Source organism: Coregonus clupeaformis, chromosome 28 (genome assembly GCF_020615455.1).
Source record: "Coregonus clupeaformis isolate EN_2021a chromosome 28, ASM2061545v1, whole genome shotgun sequence".
NCBI lineage: Eukaryota > Metazoa > Chordata > Actinopteri > Salmoniformes > Salmonidae > Coregonus > Coregonus clupeaformis.
The window spans coordinates 33,700,752-33,727,405 of record NC_059219.1 but is presented as its reverse complement, the minus strand read 5'-3'; the positions used below and the strand labels follow the sequence as shown (position 1 = coordinate 33,727,405).

General features: G+C 44.8%; 2 protein-coding genes across 4 annotated transcripts in view; both read right to left on the bottom strand.

Annotated features, from left to right (window-relative positions):
* Nucleotides 1-9,511, bottom strand: part of LOC121543284 (unconventional myosin-Ie) — a 28,279-nt gene extending 18,768 nt beyond the window's left edge. For both annotated transcript variants that reach the window (XR_006657582.1, XM_041853039.2), the window contains exons 1-3: nt 9,265-9,511; nt 1,944-2,081; nt 1,487-1,576 (exon numbers count right to left, since the gene is read on the bottom strand). Coding sequence is in view for 1 of the 2 variants with exons in the window: in XM_041853039.2 (XP_041708973.2) it covers nt 1,487-1,576; nt 1,944-2,081; nt 9,265-9,267 (231 nt within the window). In the remaining variant the exon portion in view is untranslated. The remainder of the gene's footprint in view (nt 1-1,486; nt 1,577-1,943; nt 2,082-9,264) is intronic.
* Nucleotides 9,512-9,766: 255 nt separating this feature from the next.
* LOC121543900 (phosphatidylinositol 4-kinase beta) lies at nt 9,767-26,385 on the bottom strand. Of its 2 annotated transcripts, XM_045208913.1 has the most exons (13): nt 26,234-26,385; nt 22,568-23,304; nt 22,090-22,458; nt 16,773-17,000; nt 16,459-16,686; nt 16,202-16,311; nt 15,975-16,079; nt 15,724-15,847; nt 15,474-15,587; nt 13,073-13,224; nt 12,798-12,930; nt 11,682-11,802; nt 9,767-11,457 (listed from the first exon to the last, which is right to left on the bottom strand). In XM_045208913.1, exons 2-13 carry the CDS (start codon nt 23,279-23,281, stop codon nt 11,276-11,278), a joined length of 2,580 nt encoding a protein of 859 aa, XP_045064848.1. In that variant the 5' UTR covers nt 23,282-23,304; nt 26,234-26,385; the 3' UTR covers nt 9,767-11,275. The 2 variants fall into 2 exon arrangements, with proteins under 2 accessions (XP_045064848.1, XP_045064849.1); XM_045208914.1 differs by lacking the exons at nt 9,767-11,457; nt 11,682-11,802 and adding an exon at nt 12,143-12,644.
* Nucleotides 26,386-26,654: the final 269 nt, after the last annotated feature.

Sequence of the window (26,654 nt, the reverse complement as noted above, 5' to 3'; positions counted from 1 at the left end):
CTGTGACACACCGCCCCAGACCATGACGGACCCTCCACCTCCAAATCGATCCCGCTCCAGAGTACAGGCCTCTGTCTTTCGACGATAAACGCGAATCCGACCATCACCCCTGGTGAGACAAAACCGCGACTCGTCAGTGAAGAGCACTTTTTGCCAGCCCTGTCTGGTCCAGCGATGGTGGGTTTGTGCCCATAGGCAACGTTGTTGCCGGTGATGTCTGGTGAGGACCTGCCTTGTAACAGGCCTACAAGCCCTCAGTCCAGCCTCTCTCAGCCTATTGCGGACAGTCTGAGCACTGATGGAGGGATGGTGCATTCCTGGTGTAACTCGGGCAGTTGTTGTTGCCATCCTGTACCTGTCCCGCAGGTGTTATGTTCGGATGTACAGATCCTGTGCAGGTGTTGTTACACGTGGTCTGCCACTGCGAGGACGATCAGCTGTCCGTCCATCTCCCTGTAGCGCTGTCTTAGGCGTCTCACAGTATGGACATTGCAATTTATTACCCTGGCCACATCTGCAGTCCTCAATGCCCTGGCCACATCTGCAGTCCTCAATGCCCTGGCCACATCTGCAGTCCTCATGCCTCCTTGCAGCATGCCTAAGGCACGTTCACGCAGATGAGCAGGGACCCTGGGCATCTTTCTTTTGGTGTTTTTCAGAGTCAGTAGAAAGGCCTCTTTAGTGTCCTAAGTTTTCATAACTGTGACCTTAATTGCCTACCGTCTGTAAGCTGTTAGTGTCTTAACAACCGTTCCACAGGTGCATGTTCATTAATTGTTTATTGTTCATTGAACAAGCATGGGAAACAGTGTTTAAACCCTTTACAATTAAGATATGTGAAGTTATTTGGATTTTTACGAATTATCTTTGAAAGACAGGGTCCTGAAAAAGGGACGTTTCTTTTTTTGCTGAGTTTATAAATGTTTTCTACAAGCCCTAGGTGGCTTGCTATCAAACATCCAGCACTTTATTTTCAACATATACTGTCTTTTTATTAGATGTGTTTTTGTCCAGCTCGGTAAACAGCATTCACAATAGATGAAGCTTCTTACTTACAGCACTTTAGATAAATAGTGATACAAAAAAATAATTTACAAAATCTTCAGCAGCAGCATACATTATCACATATTTGTAATAGAACTGGTTAATCAAGTGTCTACTGGTCCCTCAGACCAGAGTGAAACTAAGGACATTAACTGAGAGACAGGAAGCGTTGGGGTTATTCATTAACTCTGTCATTATGAGGTGAGGTAAACAATGGACAACTTAATGGCAGTGAACATATCATTTACATGATAGTGGGAATGTGGAAGGGCCTACTTCGCATCACATATTGATAAGCAGGACTATACAATCAGCATTTTATACACTACAGTTTCTCCGTCTAGATCGAGTGATGCAAACAAATCCTGAAACTGGTAGGTAGGTGCAGCCAGCCAGCCAGACAGCAGAAAGCCCAGTGGGTTTAGTAGTGTATATTACTCACAGCTCCCTGGTAGAGCTCCACCTCTCTGTCAGTGAAGTAGGGCAGCTGTTTAAAGGGGTTGACAGAGATCAGCACCGACCCTATGTAGGTCTGAGGAAGACCCGTTAAGGAAAACTCGAATAACCATCTAGAATACAGCACCGGCAGGGGCCACAACGACGTTGATGTGTGTAGTTGTAGCTGTGATCGCAGTGCTAGTCCCTAACGCTACATGTGGTGTACTGTAAATATGGTGGTTGAGACACAAACATATTATCCTTCCATGTTGTTCTACACTTTTTTAAAGTATGTTATTAAGGCTAATCTCATAACAAGCTAATGTGGCTGAAGTGATCACAGGGTGTGTGTATGACAGAGAGACTACGGTGTATGTACATCTACAAAGCATAGCAAAGCCTCAGTGTATTTACCACATATAGCAGTGTGTGCCCTGGTTCTACTACAAGCTGAAGGATACAAAGATGTAGTCGTCCATGTATCTCTTCTTGAGGTTGTCAGTGATGGCATCCTCGTTGATCTTGGAGAGCAGGACCATGTCGTCCACCCCGCTGATCTTAACATTCTGGGTCTGCCAGTGGTAGCGCTCCTTACTCCCCTGAGACAGAGAAACAGAGACAGAGACAGAGAGAGAGACAGAGACAGAGAGAAAGAGGGAGACAGAGAAAGAGGGAGGCAGAGAGAGAGAAAGAGGGAGATAAATAATCTTATTGCAACCAGTCTGTGCAAATTCAAATTCTCTCTTTCTGTTTCAACTCCTCTCCTCGTCCATTAATGAACACTCATACACTGCTCAAAAAAATTAAGGGAACACTTAAACAACACAATGTAACTCCAAGTCAATCACACTTCTGTGAAATCAAACTGTCCACTTAGGAAGCAACACTGATTGACAATACATTTCACATGCTGTTGTGCAAATGGAATAGACAACAGGTGGAAATTATAGGCAATTAGCAAGACACCCCCAATAAAGAAGTGGTTCTGCAGGTGGTGACCACAGACCACTTCTCAGCTCCTATGCTTCCTGGCTGATGTTTTGGTCACTTTTGAATGCTGGCGGTGCTTTCACTCTAGTGGTAGCATGAGACGGAGTCTACAACCCACACAAGTGGCTCAGGTAGTGCAGCTCATCCAGGATGGCACATCAATGCGAGCTGTGGCAAGAAGGTTTGCTGTGTCTGTCAGCGTAGTGTCCAGAGCATGGAGGCGCTACCAGGAGACAGGCCAGTACATCAGGAGACGTGGAGGAGGCCGTAGGAGGGCAACAACCCAGCAGCAGGACCGCTACCTCCGCCTTTGTGCAAGGAGGAGCAGGAGGAGCACTGCCAGAGCCCTGCAAAATGACCTCCAGCAGGCCACAAATGTGCATGTGTCTGCTCAAACGGTCAGAAACAGACTCCATGAGGGTGGTATGAGGGCCCGACGTCCACAGGTGGGGGTTGTGCTTACAGCCCAACACCATGCAGGACGTTTGGCATTTGCCAGAGAACACCAAGATTGGCAAATTCGCCACTGGCGCCCTGTGCTCTTCACAGATGAAAGCAGGTTCACACTGAGCACGTGACAGACGTGACAGAGTCTGGAGACGCTGTGGAGAACGTTCTGCTGCCTGCAACATCCTCCAGCATGACCAGTTTGGTGGTGGGTCAGTCATGGTGTGGGGTGGCATTTCTTTGGGGGGCTGCACAGCCCTCCATGTGCTCGCCAGAGGTAGCCTGACTGCCATTAGGTACCGAGATGAGATCCTCAGACCCCTTGTGAGACCATATGCTGGTGCGGTTGGCCCTGGGTTCCTCCTAATGCAAGACAATGCTAGACCTCATGTGGCTGGAGTGTGTCAGCAGTTTCTGCAAGAGGAAGGCATTGATGCTATGGACTGGCCCGCCCGTTCCCCAGACCTGAATCCAATTGAGCACATCTGGGACATCATGTCTCGCTCCATCCACCAACGCCACGTTGCACCACAGACTGTCCAGGAGTTGGCGGATGCTTTAGTCAAGGTCTGGGAGGAGATACCTCAGGAGACCATCCACCACCTCATCAGGAGCATGCCCAGGCGTTGTAGGGAGGTCATACAGGCACGTGGAGGCCACACACACACTACTGAGCCTCATTTTGACTTGTTTTAAGGACATTACATCAAAGATGGATCAGCCTGTAGTGTGGTTTTCCACTTTAATTTTGAGGGTGACTCCAAATCCAGACCTCCATGGGTTGATAAATTTGATTTCCATTGATAATTTTTGTGTGATTTTGTTGTCAGCACATTCAACTATGTAAAGAAAAAAGTATTTAATAAGATTATTTCATTCATTCAGATCTAGGATGTGTTGTTTAAGTGTTCCCTTAATTTTTTTGAGCAGTGTATGTACTCATTAACTCAGAACACTGACTGAGGAGTGGGAGTTGGAAAGATCAGTGATGTGCTGGTAGCAGGGAAACTGAATATGCCGGAATCTGACATACCAACTACTTTACACAAAAGGCTGTGAGCTCTTCAAAATCGCATTGTGGAATTCTGTAATGTACAACGGTTTGTGTGGTGCAAATTGTAATGGCCGCACAGTGTACACCGGTGGTCACCAACCTTGTACACAATACATGATATCAAAGTAGCAATACAACAGAAAAAATATATACAGTGTGTGCAAATGTAGCAAGTTATGGAGGTAAGGCAATAAATAGGCCATAGTGCAAAATAATTACAATTTAGTATCAACACTGGAATGATAGATGTGCAAGAGATGATGTGCAAATAGAGATATTGGGGTGCAAATGAGCAAAATAAATAACAATATGGGGATGAGGTAGTTGGGTGGGCTAATTTCAGATGGGCTGTGTACAGGTGCAGTGATCGGTAAGGTGCTCTAACAACTGATGCTTAAAGTTAGTGAGGGAGATAAGAGTCTCCAGCTTTAGAGATTTTTGCAGTTTGTTCCAGTCATTGACAGCAGAGAACTGGAAGGAATGGTGGCTAAAAGAGGTGTTGGCTTTGGGGATGACCAGTGAGATATACCTGCTGGAACGCATACTACGGGTGGGTGTTGCTATGGTGACCAATGAGCTAAGATAAGGCGGGGATTTGCCTAGCAGTGATTTATAGATGGCCTGGAGCCAGTGGGTTTGGCGACGAATATGTAGTGAGGACCAGCCAACAAGAGCGTACAGGTCACAGTGGTGGGTAGTATATGGGGCTTTGGTGACAAAACGGATGGCACTGTGATAGACTACATCCAATTTGCTGAGTAGAGTGTTGGAGGCTATTTTGTAAATGACATCGCCGAAGTCAAGGATCGGTAGGATAGTCAGTTTTACGAGGGCATGTTTGGCAGCATGAGTGAAGGAGGCTTTGTTGCGAAATAGGAAGCCGATTCTAGATTTAACTTTGTATTGGAGATGCTTAATGTGAGTCTGGAAGGATAGTTTACAGTCTAACCAGACACCTAGGTATTTGTAGTTGTCCACATACTCTAGGTCAGACCTGCCGGGAGTAGTGATTCTAGTCGGGTGGGCGGGTGCCAGCAGCGTTCGATTGAAGAGCATGCATTTAGTTTTACTAGTGTTTAAGAGCAGTTGGAGGCTATGGAAGGAGTGTTGTATGGCATTGAAGCTCATTTGGAGGTTTGTTAACACAGTGTCCAATGAAGGGCCAGATGTATACAAAATGGTGTCGTCTGCGTAGAGGTGGATCTGAAAGTCACCAGCAGCAAGAGCGACATCATTGATATACACAGAGAAAAGAGTCGGCCCGAGAATTGAACCCTGTGGCACCCCCATAGAGACTGCCATAGGTCCAGACAACAGGCTCTCCGATTTGACACATTGAACTCTATCTGAGAAGTAGTTGATGAACCAGGCAAGGCAGTCATTTGAGAAACCAAGGCTATTTAGTCTGCCAATAAGAATACGTTGGTTGACAGAGTCGAAAGCCTTGGCCAGGTCGATGAAGACGGCTGCACAGTACTGTCTATTATCGATCGCGGTTATAATATCGTTTAGGACCTTGAGCGTGGCTGAAGTGCACTCATGACCAGCTCGGAAACCGGATTGCATAGCGGAGAAGGTACGGTGGGATTCGAAATGGTCGGTGATCTGTTTGTTAGCTTGGCTTTCAAAAACTTTCGAAAAAGGCAGGGCAGGATGGATATAGGTCTGTAACAGTTTGGATCTAGAGTGTCACCCCCTTTGAAGAGGGGGATGACCGCGGCAGCTTTCCAATCTCTGGGGATCTCAGACGTTATGAAAGAGAGGTTGAACAGGCTAGTAATAGGGGTTGCGACAATTTCGGCTGCTAATTTTAGAAAGAAAGGGTCCAGTTTGTCTAGCCCAGATGATTTGTAGGGGTCCAGATTTTGCAGCTCTTTCAGAACATCAGCTGTCTGAATTTGTGTGAAGGAGAAGCGGGGGGCATGGGCAAGTTGCAGCGGATGGTGCAGAGCTGGTGGCCGGGGTAGTGGTAGCCAGGTGGAAAGCATGGCCAGCCGTAGCAAAATGCTTGTTGAAATTCTCGATTATTGTAGATTTATCGGTGGTGATAGTGTTTCCTAGCCTCAGTGCAGTGGGCAGCTGCGAGGAGGTGCTCTTATTCTCCATGGACTCTACAGTGTCCCAAAACTTTTTGGAGTTAGTGCTACAGGATGCAAATTTCTGTTTGAAAAAGCTAGCCTTTGCTTTCCTAACTGCTTGTATATATTGGTTCCTAAATTCCCTGAAAAGTTGCATATCGCGGGGGCAATTCGATGCTAATGCAGTACGCCACAGGATGTTTTTGTGCTGGTCAAGGGCAGTCAAGTCTGAGGAGAACCAGGGGCTATATCTGTTCTTAGTTCTGAATTTTTTGAATGGGGCATGCTTATTTAAGATTGAGAGGAAAGCACTTTTAAAGAACAACCAGGCATCCTCTACTGACGGAATGAGATCGATATCCATCCAGGATACCTGGGCCAGGTCAATTAGGAAGGCCTGCTCGCTAAAGTGTTTTAGGGAGCATTTGACAGTGATGAGGGGTGGTCGTTTGACCGCGGACCCGTTACGGACGCAGGCAATAAGGCAGTGATCACTGAGATCCTGGTTGAAGACAGCGAAGGTGTATTTAGAGGGTAAGTTAGTCAGGATGATATCTATGAGGGTGCCCATGTTACGGATTTTGGGTTGTACCTGGTAGGTTCCTTGATAATTTGTGTGAGATTGAGGGTATCTAGTTTGGATTGTAGGATGGCCGGGGTGTTAAGCATATCGCAGTTTAGGTCACCAAGCAGTATGAACTCTGAGGATAGATGGGGGGCAATCAATTCACATATGGTGTCCAGGGCACAGCTGGGGGCTGAGGGGGTCTGTAGCAAGCGGCAACAGTGAGATACTTATTTCTGGAAAGGTGGATTTTTAGAAGTAGGAGCTCAAACTGTTTGGGCACAGACCTGGATAGTATGATAGAGCTCTGCAGGCTATCTCTACAGTAGATTGCAACTCCACCCCCTTTGGCAGTTCTATCTAGACGGAAAATGTTGTAGTTGGGGATGGACATTTCTGAATTTTTGGTGGCCTTCCTAAGCCAGGATTCAGACACTGCTAGAACATCAGGGTTGGCGGAGTGTGCTAATGCAGTGAATAACTCAAACTTAGGAAGTAGACTTCTGATGTTAACATGCAAAAAGCCAAGGCTTTTACGGTTACAGAAGTCAACAAATGATAGCGCCTGGGGAGTAGGAGTGATACTGGGGGCTGCAGGGCCTGGGTTGACCTCTACATCACCAGAGGAACAGAGGAGGACTAGAATAAGGATACGGCTAAAGGCATTAAGAACTGGTCTTCTAGTGCGTTTGGTACAGAGAATAAAGGGGGCACCACACAACCATAAAGATTTTCCCACCACATGTATTACACAATCACAGCAGCCTCTATTTCAGAAGAGGATGAGAGCTATGGTCATACTCTAACAGCTAAAGAAGAAATGTCTCAACTGTTGACGTGAATCTACACACTCTTACCAAAATAACCTTGAGTATTGCCATATTGACCACAAGTTAGCGCTGTAGTAACTGTCATAATATAGCGGTGTGCCTGCCAGGATGAAACAGAACAGTATCATTTTATTTATTTAACTAGGCAAGTCAATTTAGAACAAATTCTTAATGACAATGACGGCCTACCATGAGGCAATAAATGTTTATGATTGAAATACCCTGGACAATTCAGTGATGTAAAGTAATTGTCAAACACACATCACATTATACAAGGTGCTGAATGAGAAACTCTGCATATGAAAGAAACAGAAAGGTTAAGGAGCAATATAGTGTGCAGGCTGTGTAGTTTCTTGATACATTCAGTGATGGTCAGATGGGCATGCAGAGGCAATGCCACGAGGTAAAGACCTTGTGATTTATCAGTCATGAATCACCATGACAGACTGACGGTTTGGGTATTGCAACAGACAGTCGAGTTCTCGTGGAACAGTCATGCGTCTGTGGAATTTATAACAAGGAACCAAAAAGGTCACAGGGTGAATACCAACAGTGGTTTGTTCTCCTTGTCTCCTTAACTTGATCAGTACTGATCGAAATTAGGAGATCGGGAAAGTAAGAATATTCTGTCACGTTGTCCTCCTAAATGTGTCCAACCAATACACAGACTCCCGATGTTGAGTCCCAAAGCTATGTCCAGTTATAATTGTGTATGCATGACGTCACAGAGAGGGGTCTGTCCCCCGTGGACCTCAAATCTTCCTATCCTGAATTGTCTACATTCCATTTTCCTCCTAGGGCCTGTTCAGTTGGGATAACCCTGCCCAGACACGTTGTTCCAGGTTGATTCATTTGAATCAGCTTCACATGCTGTTTGACAGGGAAGACAGCAAAACAAACCATTTTGCTAGCTGAGTGCAGTAACGTTTAGAGGCAAAACATTTACTATAGTAGTATAGCCACGGGAAGTAGTTTGGGATTTTTTTATTGGCAGCAGAGCAAAAAATATTTTTCATGCTCTTATTGGGTCCACTAATACAGGACTATTAAAAGCCCAGTGCACTACTTTTGTGAGGAAAATAAACAAATAATATATATTTTTATTCCGATTTTTCATGGGGTGCTGCAGCACCCCAACTATCCGTAGCTAAGTGTAGTAGACTACAGGTATGCATAGGCTGTGATTTAGGTGTGCATGCAATTGGACCACTGGAAAAAGTGTATGCCCAGGCTACTAGTGAGTTTCCATCTGTGGTTAGGCCTAAGCTATGTGCCTATTCCAATGTTATTAGATACCACAGCTCCCTTTCCTATAGCCTAGCACCACTGATCATGACTTCACAGGTGGAAGCAACACTAAGGTGAAAACCTGTCCATACTTTTCAGTTATTGGAAAGCAGATCAAAAAGTACTGGGACATTTGAGGCAATGGCCTACTGATTGAATCAAATGTTCACAACAAGGAAGTCTGTGCAAAAGAAACCTGCGCAGACTTACTGATATTGCATCGTGTGGTTCCAACAGTGCCAGTTGTTTAAAGTCAGTGATTTTTGGAATCAAAGAATGGACAGCGCCTTTTCGAGCTCCGATCATGCAGCCAAGGATATTTGTCTACAATCCTTGTCAGCCACCAGGTTTTTATATCACAAGCACTAGGCAATCTGACTTGTGCTGGCTCAAGGAATATTCACCAGTCGGGAGAAAAGCACAAACTTCTCATGAGTAGGCTACACCTTCGAGTTATGATGTTTAAATGAATTTCGGTGTGTAGTTGTGAATGATAAAGAACGCAGAGAAATTAAAGTATAGGTTACTTACCATTTTAACTTGATATTACTTCCTGATTCAGTTCCCAGCCGTAAAGTTTGAGAAATCCACTTTACACGGAAAGCTTGAGGCGCTAAGCAAGGAATGTCCCGAGCTCAGGTGAAACTCAAACGTAATATCATACTTATAAATCTAAAGATGGTTCATTTAATTTTCGGTATGATATGCTGTTTTCTATAATTGTAAAAACTTTCACCCGGTGCTTCAAAGTTGATGGAGTAGCCTAGCCTGACTTCTTCTAAGGAGGTGTGGTCAGGTTGTAAGTAATTTAAACATTTGGTTAATAGCGGCAAGTGTGGACAGGTAAGGGAATACCTCTGCAGATGGCTCCCCATGATGGGTGAAGCAGTATTTTATTTAACTCCAGAATGTTTAAATAAATAAAAAATTGAAAGCCTATCACCCAAGTACTGAGGTGGCAAGTAGTAGTTGTAGTAGATAGTAACGTATTGAATATTCGGGCAGGTAAAAATGTCATTTTCAACAGCCTGACTGAGACAAATTACATTTATTACAAAGAAACATTTCCAAGTTAAGGGAGGTCACATGATCATAACAGCTGGTCCATTAAATAACAGGTCATAAAGAAATAAAAGGATTGACAAAAACACTAAGGTAGTAGAAAAACGGTTGGGAGAAATAAAGTTAATTAGGATTCTAGCTTGTAATTAGTTTGCCCTTTCATATTCAGACTTCTGGAACAGGGGTGAAAATCCAGCTTCTATTGAGATGAATGTGGAGTGGTGGATGGAAATAAAACTGTCATGATGAAACAGAGAACAGGATAAGGTTTTGTATCTCTATCCCGCCCTCAAACACAGAAAATCAGCCATACAGTTCATAGTCCATAGACCCTATCCTTATCAACCTCGATCCCAAAAGTATTCTGAATAAGAAATGTTGAACACTTTTAAGCCAACCATTCGTGAATTGACTATTTTCCTTAATGTTCAAAGCCTTTGCTGCTTTTGTGAAATACTGGGTTCTTTTGAGCTACTTCAGCCACACTGGTGTCCTTGGTAAACTGCTCTCCTTTTGTGTATTCAGACCATTCCGACAAGTACCAATCACTCAACACATAGACAGCAGTAGGCTCTTCTTCTTCTTCATCCAAAATGATACCAGGCATAAATACACGTCTTCACAGTTGAATGTGTCATGTCCCTTCATACAAAGTGATGAACAAAAGCTTACAGAAGAAATTAGGTTGATAGGAGATACATCGGTAGCGTGGAGCTACCTCATTCCAACCCACTATTGTAGGGTCATATTTAGAGGGAACTATGTGCATCTAGCAAACAATGTCACTCCTCAACAACCAAGAACAGTCGTGAGTATGGCGTTCCAATGACAGGGGAACAGAGCTGGTTCCTAAGCATTTCGGTAAGAGTGTTCATTCCATGACTGCGAAAGTGTAGAGAAAGCCACTATAATAGAGAGTTGGGAATGAGATGGTAAATATGGAGACTGAACACACTCACACACTGGGGTGAGACAGATTGAGTTAAAGGGCTGGTGAGTGTCATGAATATCTGGAGGCACAGGTCATTACTGTACCATTAGATACTGAAGAGAGGGGGAGAAACAGAACAGATTCCTCTTTGAGAAAACAAAGCAAACTGAAAGATATAAAATAAAAAAAGGGGATAAAACAGACAGACAACACAAACAAAAAGGAAAAGTTGCCAAACAGAGCAAGAGACAAGAATAAGGGTGGAGGAAAATATCAAAAGAGGAAAACCTTCACAGCTGAAACCTCTCCTGTCTCCTGTCTTCAGTCTAAATCCTGTGAGCAAAGACATTAGTCCAAGGTTGAGGTTGTGTTAGAAAGAGAACTATAACCAAACGTATTCTGTCCATAGAGGTATGGGGGCAAGTATGGGGGAGTGGTCTTTGCCAGTGGTGTGGCCTCTCCAGTCCAGTCCATGTATGTCCACTGCACATTTAGAAACATACACACTCATGTATCCTTTCCACACACACACGTCCTGTACACACACGTTCACATGATGCCGTTGGTGAGGTACTGGAAGCCATCGTAGAGCTTGGTGGTGATGGAGCGCATGGATCCGTCTACCATCTGCTCCACCAGGACCTGCAGCTGCTCCTCCGTCAGGCTCATGTGGAAACGCTCCTTCAGGGTCCGGATGGTGCTGGAGCCGTGGAAGCAGGGCAGCTGGGAGCCTGGGAGGGAGAAGAGAGGGGCACTGACGATGTACAGTGTAGTACGGTTTGGTACTTACAATGACCAACTGTACTTATCGATAAAGCACATTCCTCAAAGTTAAAGCTGCTTTTCAGGACTAACTAAAGCTAACATGACTAATATACAGATTAGGACAAGAGAGAAATGTCATGACTGACACACAGTTGTGTGTTAGGACAAGGTAAGAATTAAGAGTAATTACCTTGCTGCATGATCTCCACTATCTGGATGACTTTGTCCATGTGTTTACGTGCTGCTATCAGGCCCTGCAGCATGAGCATCTTATAGTAATTAAACATGTCTCCATCCAGACCTCCCATCACCTAGAGAGAGACAGAGCATCTTATAGTAATTAAACATGTCTCCATCCAGACCTCCCATCACCTAGAGAGAGACAGAGCATCTTATAGTAATTAAACATGTCTCCATCCAGACCTCCCATCACCTAGAGAGACAGAGCATCTTATAGTAATTAAACATGTCTCCATCCAGACCTCCCATCACCTAGAGAGACAGAGCATCTTATAGTAATTAAACATGTCTCCATCCAGACCTCCCATCACCTAGAGAGAGACAGAGCATCTTATAGTAATTAAACATGTCTCCATCCAGACCTCCCATCACCTAGAGAGAGACAGAGCATCTTATAGTAATTAAACATGTCTCCATCCAGACCTCCCATCACCTAGAGAGAGACAGAGCATCTTATAGTAATTAAACATGTCTCCATCCAGACCTCCCATCACCTAGAGAGACAGAGCATCTTATAGTAATTAAACATGTCTCCATCCAGACCTCCCATCACCTAGAGAGACAGAGCATCTTATAGTAATTAAACATGTCTCCATCCAGACCTCCCATCACCTAGAGAGAGACAGAGCATCTTCTAGTAATTAAACATGTCTCCATCCAGACCTCCCATCACCTAAAGAGAGACAGAGCATCTTCTAGTAATTAAACATGTCTCCATCCAGACCTTCCATCACCTAGAGAGACAGAGCATCTTATAGTAATTAAACATGTCTCCATCCAGACCTCCCATCACCTAGAGAGAGACAGAGCATCTTCTAGTAATTAAACATGTCTCCATCCAGACCTCCCATCACCTAGAGAGACAGAGCATCTTATAGTAATTAAACATGTCTCCATCCAGACCTCCCATCACCTAGAGAGAGACAGTCACAAGAACCACTGTTGTAATAATCCATTTGCTTTGTTCAAGATGACAAAGTGTTTCAAACCTCTGCTTTACTCCTGGTTCAACAGAGTGCAAATCTGAATCAGAATGTCCAATTAGTGTTCCTGTCATTTAACTCACATCTACAAACTCGCTGGTGAGCTTGAAAGCAGAGGTCTCGAAGCCCAGGTTGCGGGGCGAGCTGGACAGAATGAAGCCAAAGTCTATGTGGATGATGTGGCCCTCGGCGTCCAACAGGATGTTGCCATTGTGTCTGGAGAGAAATGACAGGAGGAGAGAGATGAGAGAACAGAAATGGTCAGAAAGAAAGAGGGGAACGAGATGAGAGTGATCAGGATGTAAGCGATGAAAGAGGATGAAGGAGTGAATGAGAGGGAGTAGTGGGAGTGTCTGACCTGTCTTTGACCTGCAGCAGGTAGCAGATGAGACAGTAGCCTGCACAGCTCTGAACAAAGTTGCGCTGGGCCGTGAGGAAGGCCTCAGTGGTGTGGGTACCGTGTTCCTGCAGGAAGTAGTCCAGCAGAGGCATCTGGCTCTGTTTCTTCACCTGGCGGAGGGATAACAGAGAACTTTAACATTTAAAGTCCCATTCCAGTCACCTTTTCACCTCCTTTAACAGCTGATTTACTTAACAAAAGGCACATCTTAATAGGTGGTCCAGTCATGACACCTTAATAGGTGGTCCAGTCATCCCCTGCTGATTTTGTACGTTTGCCCACTGAGAAAGACATGATCAGTCTATAATTTTAATGGTATGTTTATTTGAACAGTGAGAGACAGAATAACAAAACAAATCCAGAAAAACGCATGTCAAAAATGTTATAAATTCATTTGCATTTTAATGAGGGAAATAAGACCCCTCTGCAAAACATGACTTAGTACTTGGTGGCAAAACCCGTTGGCAATCACAGAGGTCAGACGTTTCTTGTAGTTGGCCACCAGGTTTGCACACATCTCAGGAGGGATTTTGTCCCACTACTCTTTGCAGATCTTCTCCAAGTCATTAAGGTTTCGAGGCTGACGTTTGGCAACTCGAACCTTCAGCTCCCTCCACAGATTTTCTATGGGATTAAGGTCTGGAGACTGGCTAGGCCACTCCAGGACCTTAATGTGCTTCTTCTTGAGCCACTCCTTTGTTGCCTTGGCCGTGTGTTTTGGGTCATTGTCATGCTGGAATACTCATCCACAACCCATTTTCAATGCCCTGGCTGAGGGAAGGAGGTTCTCACCCAAGATTTGACGGTACATGGCCCCGTCCATCGTCCCTTTGATGCGGTGAAGTTGTCCTGTCCCCTTAGCAGAAAAACACCCCCAAAGCATCATGTTTCCACCTCCATGTTTGACGGCGGGGATGGTGTTCTTGGGGTCATAGGCAGCATTCCTCCTCCAAACACGGCGAGTTGAGTTGATGCCAAAGAGCTCCATTTTGGTCTCATCTGACCACTACACTTTCACCCAATTCTCCTCTGAATCATTCAGATGTTCATTGGCAAAGTTCAGACGGCCCTGTATATGTGCTTTCTTGAGCAGGGGGACCTTGTGGGCGCTGCAGGATTTCAGTCGTTCACGGCGTAGTGTGTTACCTATTGTTTTCTTGGTGACTATGGTCCCAGCTGCCTTGAGATCATTGACAAGATCCTCCCGTGTAGTTCTGGGCTGATTCCTCAACGTTCTCATGATCATTGCAACTCCACGAGGTGAGAACTTGCATGGAGCCCCAGGCCGAGGGAGATTGACAGTTATTTTGTGTATCTTCCATTTGCGAATAATCGCACCAACTGTTGTCACCTTCTCACCAAGCTGCTTGGCGATGGTCTTGTAGCCCATTCCATCCTTGTTTAGGTCTACAATCTTGTCCCTGACATCCTTGGAGAGCTCTTTGGTCTTGGCCATGGTGGAGAGTTTGGAATCTGATTGATTGATTGCTTCTATAATATGCCATTTAGCAGACGCTTTTATCCAAAGCGACTTACAGTCATGTGTGCATACATTTTTACGTATGGGTGGTCCCGGGGATCGAACCCACTACCCTGGCGTTACAAGCGCCATGCTCTACCAATTGAGCTACAGAGGACCTTCTGTGGACAGGTGTCTTTTATACAGGTAACAAGCTGAGATTAGGAGCACTCCCTTTAAGAGTGTGCTCCTAATCTCAGCTCGTTACCTGTATAAAAGACACCTGGGAGCCAGAAATCTTTCTGATTGAGAGGGGGTAAAATACTTATTTCCCTCATTAAAATGCAAATCAATTTATAACATTTTTGACATGCGTTTTTTCTGGATTTTTTTGTTGTTATTCTGTCTCTCACTGTTCAAATAAACCTACCATTAAAATTATAGACTGATAATTTCTTTGTCAGTGGGCAAACGTACAAAATCAGCAGGGGATCAAATACTTTTTTCCCTCACTGTATATATATATATTTTTTGCATATCCCAACTCCCCCTGAGACACTCTCGGAGAGTGGGGTCACGGCCAGGGCATTATCAACAGTGATCCTGGAGAAATTAGGGTCAAGTGCCTTGCTCAAGGGCGCATCAACATATTTTTCACCTTGTCGGCTTGGGGATTCTAACTAGCGACATTTCGGTTACTGGGCCAATGCTCTAACGCCCTAACCGCTAGGCTACCTGCCGCTAGAAGCCTAATATCTGGAAGAAAAGGTATTGATCTAGCTGGCTGAGGAGGGAAAGGTTTTGCGAGAGTAATGTTCTCAAATAGTAATGTTAAATACTACTAATAGCAAAGTTTGTTTTTGTGTGTGATTTTGTTGGAGCCTTTCTGAGCCCGCTCACCTGGTGGATGGACACTGCATTGACTATGGGTTCAATCATGCCGCTGTCAGAGGAGATCACCAGGATCTTGTAGGGTTTGATCCAGATAGGCACACGTTCCTGTTCCCAGATGATCTGGGAGAGGGAGAGAGGTACATGATTAGTACAGATAAAGTATATACTGTAGTCTAAATACTGAGTGTGGATATGTGGAAAGAGAAGCTCATCTTTGCGGTGTATGTGGAGTTGGAGCTAGAGTGTCCATAATTACCTGGAGCTGCTGCAGCACTTGAGAGGCCAGGAGCTCTTGCCGAAGGTCGTCGCCACACTTGACGATGACTGACAATAACCGCCAGGTAGGGATGTGACCATAGGGGGAACCCTCCCTTATCCGCCTGTTCAAAAGAACACAAAAAGTACAGGCACATACAATTAGCAAAGCTCAAACCTTTCCTCTAGCCTTGAGGTTACAATCGAGGCATGCAACACCTCTATGGTCCACTGCAGGGATTGAGTACGCACTGAACCTTCTCCTGCCACGGCTCCTTGAGGGCCACTGCTGAAGGGTCCTCTGGGTCCCGCTTGAATGTGGTCGGTGTGTGAGCTAGCTGCTCTGATAGCCGGCGCCTATGTAGTGGGGGGAAGAAACACACTCTCACTGTTATACAAGAGGAACACTACTGAAGAAGCATCATATACATAACAGTTTGAAAGACTACAATATACCACCCAAAGCTATTCCTCTGTACCTGATGTCTCCAGCAGCGATGAAGATGGGCTCCTTGCTGTCTAGGCTGGTGATGCTGTCCACTGAGAACTGGGAGATGTTGTCACAGCTGTTGGTGTGGAACTCTGCGAGCTGGGAAAACAGAGGAGAGGGAAAGAACAGGGGAGAGAGTGAGTCTACAGCCCACATGAGAGGTGTGAAAACACAAGGGTTTACAACACTCCTTCACTATCTGATATGGGTGGGTACCACTTAAAATGTTTGGCTCCTGACCCCTACCTCCACCTGCAGATCCCCGATGTCGTCCACAGACCAGGCTTCGTTATCCTCATCGTAGTTGTGAACTGTTGAGAAGCCCCCGGCGCGCTGATCCGCTGTGATGCCGCAGTCCGGAAGGTTCTCCACTGAGCGCGTACTGCGGATCCTCGTCTCGGAGATCCGCAACGGAACGTTGGAGGTCTCAAAGTCCTCACACTCCAGAACCTCTACATAGATGAGGTATGGCGCCTGATGAGGTAGAGGTGATTGTTTACATGTTTGAATTGGTGCGTCGTCTCATTCTACACTGTGTGTGTGTGTGTGTCTCCCCCCACCTTGTCTTTGGAGTTGAGCACCACAGCCTGTGTGTGAGGGACGCGCACTACGTGGTGGTCGAAGGCGGCGGTGGGCAGCCAGACGCGGGCGGGCAGCTTGTGGTTGAGCAGCGACAGCTCCGAGATGAGCCGGGACGTCTTCTGCTCCTTGGTGGGAAGCGTGGCCAGCCGCTTCCCAATGCCCATCAGGGACTTGATGAACTCTCTCTGGGGTGCCAGACGTACTGGCTACAGAGGAGGAGGAAGCACGGCAAGAGTAAATAAGATGTATGAACATAATGACCTTTTGGAGGAATAGTGTTTTGTAAGAATAGTTCAGTGTTGTGTTGGAACCAAATACTCTCAACACAACACACCTTCTCATGTTGACCCCCAGAGAGTTGGGAAATCAGAGCACCACTCCCTTGTGAAATTACAACAGCAACTTAGATATACAGCCATGAGCCGCTGGTCCATTTGTGTCAAGTTTGTTTGAAATGATTCAGGAGTCAGGGCCCATTATTGCAGCTGATTCAAGTGAGCAAATGTGTATAATCGCCTGTAGTCTCAAAATAGCCTTTTAAAAGCTGACACACTTCAGCAACCAACTTGACACAAATGTCAGAAGATAAGACTAGTTGAAACAAGAAAGACCAGAACTTGAAACCATTAGCAAATCATTCATTTGAGGCTAAATTATTTCAGCAGTGGTTTAGCGAAGTCAAAGTCTACACAAGCCCCAAAACGTCATACACACATATTTTATCCTAAAACAGGAAAAATAGAAAATTAAACCATTAGAGTGGAGGTTTATAAGCATGTATCACAATCTGCACCCGTAACAATCATAGATACACAACTGACCAAAAAAGCAATGACGAACGGATCCCACTGCTGCCACCAATGACCCCTGAGGGCTTTTTAGCTCTGGAGCCCAAAGTTGCATATTGAGATACATGCTTACTTACGACTCCTCACTTCACATACAGAGAATAGTCTACACCCCGGCTGCCAATGGAGACAGGCAGCCATCATCCCAGAATGCACCACATAAGTATGTGGTGATGGAGGCCGTTAACTTACTGTACCAGTCTTAGTCTAACAATCAAGACTTTCTGAGCTGGAGCTAAGATCCTGGGAAAGGTGACAGGTTAAAGTACAAAGTAAGGAAAGGAAAGGGGGGTGGAGGGCAAGATAAGAACATTAACAATGTTTTTTTTGTTTTTGTTTTTATCAGCAACGACAATCATAATTAGGTACTATCCTTGATTAGTGTGGGCCAGTGAATGGGAAGAGGCTGCATTGTGCCTGTGCATTCCAGGGTCTTGTCGTGAGGAGTGACAACACATAACTGCAGATCTACCATGATCACTGTTGTCTGGGTGAACTACTACTAACACCGTCACATGACACTAAAGGTCACAGAGCAGGGGAACAGAAAATAGGAAAGCGAGAGAGAGATGAAAGCTCTCTCTATAGAGCTTGGGGAATCAAGGACAAGGAAGACATTAAGAGAAAGAAAAGAGCAGAGAAAATAAAAATAAAGGTATAAAGAGAAAAGCTTCCTTTATGAAAGTCTAGTGACGTCCGGTGTTTCTGAATGGTTACTCACAACAGACAATGTCTCACTACACATTAACCAGGGGGAGGAGGAGTGATGTTGGGAAGAGTCCAAACTCTTCTAGATACAGTGCCTGCAGAAAGTATTCACACCCCTTGACTTTATCCACATTTTGTTGTGTTACAGCCTGAATTTAAAAAGGATTCAATTGAGATTTTGGGTCACTAGCTTACACACAATACCCCATAATGTCCAAGTGGAATTATGTTTTTAGAAATGTGTACAAATGAATAAAAAATGAAGAGCTGAAATGACTTGAGTCAATAGGCCTAAGTCTTCAATCCCTTTGTTATGGCAAGCCTAAATCAATTCAGGAGTCAAAATGTGCTTAACAAGTCACATAATAAATTGCATGGACTCACTCTGTGTGTAATAATAGTGTTTAACATGATTTTTGAATGACTACCTCATCTCTGTACCCCACACATATAATTATCTGTAAGGTCACTCCGTCGAGCAGTGCATTTCAAACACAGATTCAACCACAAAGACCAGGGAGGTTTTCCAATGCCTCGAAATGAAAGATACCTATTGGTAGATAAAAAAGAAATTAAAGCAGACATTGAATATTCCATTGAGCATGGTGAAGTTATTAATTACACTTTGGATCAATACACCCAGTCACTACAAAGTTACAGGCATCTTTCCTAACTCAGTTTCCGGATAGGAAGGAAACCGCTCAGGGATTTCACCATGAGGCCAATGGTGACTTTAAAACAGTTACAGAGTTTGATGGCTATGATAGGAGAAAACTGAGAATGGATCAATAACATTATAGTTATTCCACAATACTAACCTAAATAACAGAGTGAAAAGAAGGACGCCTGTACAGAATAAAACATATTCCAAAACATGCATCCTGTTTGCAATAAGGCACTAAAGTAAAACTACAAAAAAATGTGGCTAAGAAATTAACTTTAAGTCATGAATACAAAGCATTATGTTTGGGGCAAATCCAACACAACACATCACTGAGTACCACTCTATATATTTTCAAGCATGGTGGTGGCTGCACCATGTTATGGGTATGTTTGTCATTGGCAAGGACTTAGGGAGTTTTTTAGGAAAAAAAGAAACGGCTTAAAGCTAACACAGGCAAAATCGTAGAGGAAATCCTGGTTCAGTATGCTATCCAACAGACACTGGGAGACAAATTCACCTTTCAGCAGGACAATAAGCTAAAACACAAGGCCAAATATACACTGGAGTTGCTTACCAAGATGACATTGAATGTTCCTGAGTGGCCTAGCTACAGTTTTGACTTAAATCAGCTGGAAAATCTATGGCAAGACTTGAAAATGGCTGTCTAGCAATGATCAACAACCAACTTGACAGAACTTGAAGAATTTAAAAAGAATAAATGTGCAAATGTTGTACAATCCAGGTGTGCAAAGCTCTTAGAGACTTACCCAGAAAGATTCAAAGGTGATTCTAACATGTATTGACTCAGGTGGTTGAATACTTATGTAATCAAGATATATTAGTGTTTTATTTTTCAGAATTTGTTTTACAAACTGGGGGAAAAGTCAAGGGGTGTGAATATTTTCTGAAGGCACTGTAAATAGATTCCACACAATCACTAGACACCTTGAACTTTACACCCAGCTTAACAACAGTGATGGCGCGATAGCAGTCTTCGTTCACACTTTGTGTTTACCACCCTTTGCAGAAGGTCACATGTGAGATTGAGAAAGCATTTTCTGCTGCCCGATGACATGAAGTTGGCCCATCACATAACAGAATATTTCAATTCCCTTCCTGAATTGGCCTGGAATTGATTCTGACCTGGCGCCATCGTATTATCCACTCCATGATGGGCCAACTGTAGCTTGGCCCATCATGGCCCAACTGTCCCCTGTAGCTCAGTTGGTAGAGCATGTCGCTTGCAAAGCCAGGGTTGTGGGTTCGTTTCCCACGGGGGGCCAGTATGAAAATGTATGCACTCACTAACTGTAAGTCGCTCTGGATAAGAGTGTCTGCTAAATGACTAAAATGTAAATGTAATGATGGGGCAGTATGTCTCTATAGTAGTCTTAAGAGAGTAGGAAGATTGTGTTTTGGTACCTCTATAAGAACAGGAAGGAAGTTGTGTCAATGACTCATTGATGACTAAAGGAACCGAACTGGTGTATCAGTGACTCATGAAGTGATTTGTACCAATGTTCAATTGTGTATCCAACAACTAACTAAACAACAACTTAAAGTGTTCAAATGTTATATAACAGACCCTTCTCATGCATGAGAAGACTGCATAGTCCTAGGTAATATCCCATATCAGAGCATATCTGGCTGAGGTCAGGAGAGGGTACATCCTTTTACATAATGACAGCTCTGCAGTTTCAGGGACAGTCCTTGAGTGCCCAATACCCTGTAGTGGTGATGACTGAATCACTGAGTACGTTTATATGCACACTAATAATTAGATACTAAACTGATTATGGCAGTAGGCTGAGTAAGGCATTAGTCATATAAACACCTTACTCTGCTTATTTTAATCGACGTAAGGTCATAATCGAAGTAAGCATACGCCGATTAAAAGACCTGGTTTTCTGAGCAATCTTTCAAATGATTTGTTATAGCAGTGTATTTGATCTGTGCATGTGCTAGCATGAGCGATTTTCGGCTTTATCAAAGTCCCATCAGGTAGCCTGATTTCAGATGTGTCCATGGAAACAGGATTATTAGGGAAATCATTATTTTTGCAAAGCATGTAAACGTTTTTAATCTATTATATTAATCTGATTATTCACAATAATCGTATTATTGTGTGCATGTAACCGTTAGCTACCCATCTTCCTTAAACGACGATGACAAGAAATACCGGTCTTAACATCATAGCTAAATTAACCATTATGACAAATTCTTTACTCTGGTGTTTTTGTATCCAATAGCTACCAGGTTAATAGCCGAGTACTGATGATGTCACCACATGGTCAGTCACCATAGTGAACTAGTATCATCAAGATAATACCAGACCTCAATAGAGAGCTTTGGGCATGGTGTTTATAGAGGCACTGTGACCCTACAGTAACAGTGTCTCCATGTTTGTATAACATTGTAAGGGTGTCATGATGCCAACGTAAACCCGAAGAGGGAGCTAAGAGAGAAAGGAGGACGTGACCACAGGGAAATCACTGAGCTTGAAACTGAACTGCTGATTAAGTTTGGTGTGGTAGTCACGTACACGCATGCATGCACGGACACAGACACATATAGATAGAGCTTCATTGGTCAAAGGTCCTCTCTTCAACATTTTAGTCATTTAGCAGACGCTCTTATCCAGAGCAACTTACAGTAGTGAGCGCATATATTTTCATACTTTTTTCATACTGGTCCCCCATGGGAATCGAACCCACCACCCTGGCCATGCTCTACCAACTGAGCTACACGGGACCACGTGTGAGTCTCTGTGGATATGTAGCCATGACACTTTCTATACAGAGACAGATTAGGAAGTATTATTCTGTGCTCTGTCTGGAATATGTGCATTCCATTGACCCCTCACCTCAATATCATGTCATCTTTGGGCCTATTTTTTTTTTAAACTGGTGATAACCGCTACAGCGTAAGGGTGCTGGACTGTGTCCCCCGCCCCGTTGGACCCCAAGCAGTTGCTTCCAAAGTTAGCTATCCCACTTTGTGAGACACCGGCCAAGATACAGAGAAACAAACTGACTTGGTGGAAAACAAAAACTTGTATATACTCCCAGTACACACCTCGTCCTGGTTGCTCTCCACCTTGGGGTTGCTCGCGGTCCTCTTCAGGTTGCTGCTCAGGCTGATGCTGACCGTGGCATCCGACTTGGAGCGCTGATGCGTGCGCTTGGTAGGCGACAGACCGTGCTCCCCGCCCAAGCCGTGCCCATGCAGGGATGGCGCAGAGGTCGGAAGTGGGCAGAAGGGGGTCAACGTCAGTGGCTGGCGGGCACGGACCGCGGCTGGTTTGAGTTCGTCGGAGAAGATGAGTTTGCGTAGCTTGGTGCCGCGTGAGTGTCGCTGTGTGGAGATGTGCATGTCGGAGGAGTAGGCGCCCAGCAGCCAGGCGCACTGCAGCGAGAAGGAGATACTCTGACGGCAGCGGTGCACCTGTGGGGAAAATAAATCATTTGATGTGAAAGGGGCTTTAGAAAGGATACATTTCTAACTCTTATGACTAGCTAGCCACAGAGATGATTCAGGACAGTAACATACGCACCACGTAGGGCTTGATGGCGTCTCCCACGTCCTCGTCCATGTGGATGTACATGTTAAGCAGCTGCGGCAGGTAGAAGTCCACCTCCTCGTGGCGGAAGCTGAACAGGCGGTTGCCAATGTAGGCCTGCACACCCGGCTCCTTGGAGTTGTGTAGGTAGGAGATGGCCATTGACACGTCGAAGAGTTTGGACTCAAACAGCCGCAGCAACCACGACTGCTTGGAGGGGTTGTGGCGCTGGCGCCGCCGCGCGCTTTTCACCGAGCCTGGGGGCAGTGCCTCAGAGTCCTCCTCCCCGGGGATTTTGGGGGGCTTGATAGGCTCTGTATATACAGTCCCGTTGACCAGTGTGTGGTCTGTGCTATTGCCACCGTCAGACCCAGATCCTGACCCCTTACTTTTGCCTTTGAGGAACTTCACCTTCTGCAGCACCTCCTGGCAGGCCATCTTGGCCACCTCGGGGTCGATGACCAGGGTCAGCTCGCCCACGCCCTCTGAGATGACGTCCAGGGGTGGGCTGGAGGTGGCTGGACCATCGCTGTGAGTGGGGCTGGGACTGGGGGTCTGCTGGTGGTGGTAGTGTCCAGAGGAAGGGGAGGAGGGCAGAGAGCGGGAAGGAGAGGAGGAGATGGACAGAGAGGAGGCGGCTGTGGAGGAGCTCTGCGGTTCTAGTTCCTCTGGCTGTGCAGCAGACAGCCCCAGCTCCGTGTCACCCATCACGGCCGCTCACCGCACTCCCACTGTGGCCACAGAGAGAGAGACGTGGGGAGGGATTATGAAGGGGGGTTGAGTGAGTGAGGGAGAAGTGGGGAGGAGAGGATTATGAAGGGGGGGGTAGAGTGAGTGAAAGAAGTGGGGAGGAGAGGATTATGAAGGGGGTAGAGTGAGTGAAAGAGAAGTGGGGAGGAGAGGATTATGAAGGGGGGGGTAGAGTGAGTGAAAGAGAAGTGGGGAGGAGAGGATTATGAAGGGGGGGTAGAGTGAGTGAGAGAGAAGTGGGGAGGAGATGATTATGAAGGGGGGAGGGGGTAGAGTGAGAGAGAGAGGTGGGGAGGAGAGGATTATGAAGGGGGGTAGAGTGAGAGAGAGGGGGGGAGGAGAGGATTATGAAGGGGGGGTAGAGTGAGAGAGAGAGGTGGGAGGAGACGATTATGAAGGGGGGGTAGAGTGAGAGAGTGAATAGGAAACAGAGTGGTTTCATTATTATTAATATTTTTGCACTCAACGTGTGACAGGCCTAAGGCTGTGGCGGTCATGACATTTTGTCAGCAGGTTATCGTCATGCAAAAGACTGCCGGTCTCACGGTAATTGACCGTTAATTAACAAACACGTTTCGCATATCCAAACCACTCTGACCTCCACGCATACAAGCCGCATAAAAGCCCCTAATGCGCGCCTTTGGAACGTCTACATTTTTACAAAGTCTAATAGATCTATTTAATATACACAATCAAAATAAATCCATTATATATTTTAGGCAGGTCTTAAGAAACATGATATGAAGAAAATGTATTTCAGAAGAACAGAACACTATGTTATCTGGCTATGCGCCATGCCATAGGCTGTAGGCTTGTTCATTTAGCAGAAAATATATGCTTATAAGTCCTGTGCCATTATTTTATATTATATGATTGGTTCGAGCCCTGAATGCTGATTGGCTGACAGACGTGGTATATCAGACCGTATACCACGGGTATGACAAACCATTTATTTGTACTGCTCTAATTACATTGGTAACCAGTTTATAATAGCAATAAGGCACCTCAGGGGTTTGTGGTATATGGCCAATATACCACGGCTAAGGGCTGTGTCCAGGCACACCGCGATACGTCGTGGCTAAGAACAGCCCTTAGCCGTGGTATATTGGCCATATAACACACCCCCTTGTGCCTTATTGCTTAATTATAGTATGAAGAATATAATTGAATAAAATATAAATTATATTTTTCAAATTCGAGGGTGAGTGCGCATATGAAGTGGCTATGTTGAGCGTAAAAGTGATCATTTGAAACCCGTCCTATACGCTAGATTTAGAGTTATTTGGCAACTTTAGCTGTGAATGGTACAAACCTGCTTAGAATGTCTTAGAAATCAAAACATATATGGGCTGCATGATGAGACTATAGGCTATTGATGATTTGAGAAAGTCGCGAAAAAAAAGCAACTTGGAGGCCGCTTTCCTGACAGTAAATAGTTCAATCATGCCAGGTAGGCTACTCCAGTTATTTCACTCCACACATCAACCACTCTTTGAGGAGCATGTAACTAATGGTAATGTGTCAGCCTATTCATTATTAAAATATGTTTTAATGCCCTGTTACTAGGCTATTTCAAAATGAAATAAAAATTCACTATAATTGTAGGCTAATAACTCTGTAAGCCTCCCTGCACAATCAACGAAACCAACAGCATCGCCTAGGCCTATACGTTCTCTCCCAGACTCATGGATAGAAATGTTGGAGCCTAGCATATCTTCAACATGGTTAATAGCACCCCATCACAAGCCATCCATCATGGAACACAGAAAGTGAACATGGATCTACCAGAAACTTAATGACTACTAAAATGAAACCAATACATTTTTCACATTGTTGCATCAACAATGTGGGCTAAGGGCCTCCATCATTGAGATGAATGGGTGCAGTGTAACACTGGTCCTGCTGTATAATACTTGTGTGGGTGGCGGAGCAAAGTACTTCCTCACTGGGCTAGTATCCATCAGTCTTTTTCTTTGTTCAATATGCTGAAAAATTATATAGGACTAGCATCAGACAATGGAGAAAAAACCCTGAAAGGGCTGGTGGGTGTAGAACAGAAGTGTCAGGTATGTTTACAGTGTTCAGCAGATGGAATTTGAATGTACCATTTGCTAGCTGGCTGCAGCAAGTTGTTGTTGAATTAGCCGTTTCAAGAAGCAGGGACAAGTACCGTTATCCTAGCAGTTCCTAACAGTCCCAACAGAATCATACAGGTGTCTAGCCAGCCAACACCGCCCAAGCAAGGGGTGTGTCATGGAGGTAGGTATACAAACATTTGGCACGTGTGGTTAACGTTTTAAATATGCTGCAGATGCCAACTGTTGAAAGTAACTTTGCTAGCTACTAAGTTAGCTAGCTAGTAGCTAACTTTGGCAAAACATTTACTAGAATACTAACGTTAGATCGAGAGATGGCTAACTCGCTTCAGGTGAGTAACGTTAGCTAGTTAGTGTTTGATTTTATACCTAATTAGCTAGCTTATTTGCTAGGTTGCTAACATTAGTAAACGTTATTTTAGCTAGCTAACTAGAGCCGCCTCCCTTTCATTCTTGGTGGTCAGATGTAGCTAGCTAAACTAGCAAACGTTATATACATATGTTCTTTAAACGATGATGACAAGAAATACCGGTCTTATCATCGTAGCTAAATTAACCATTATGACAAATTCTTTACTCGGGTGTTTTTGTATCTAATAGCTAGCTACCACGTTAATAACTGACTAGCTAGCTAGTCACTGGCTGCTAACGTTAGTAGAGTAACCTAAACCTGAGGGATTAGCTAGTTTGCTTGCTATCACATAAGTAGCTACACTAGCTAGCTTAGTGGCTAACTTGCGTATCAAACTCCTCGTTGCCTTCAAACCTATGCCACTCATCGAGTGCTATAAACACGCAGAGACATAACTCATACCTTAAAATTGTGTTGGCTGGTTAGCTATGAAAGTTTATTTTTATCTCCAATGTCTCTGGTCCATTTAGAATGCGTTCAGTCCGGAGTTCTCTGATCAACTTCATGGAGAAGTGACAGACGGGCTAGGGCTGCCTGTTCTTCTTCTTCTTCAATGGGGTTTATTGGCGGTTGGCATCCAACGTTATGGTGCATTACCGCCACCTTCTGAACTGGAGTGTGGGCCAGAGACAGGGAGAAACTAAATCCTACCTGCCAGCCCGTTGCTCTTAAAAAAGATAACAAAATATTTGAGACTATATCTAATGGCGTTCTACTCAATATACTATTTAAACTAATTTCCTGTATCCCCTTCTCCCTCATACTAGATCTCATCCTCTCCCTTTTCCTCTGATACTGCCCACACTGTCGCAATACATGCTCC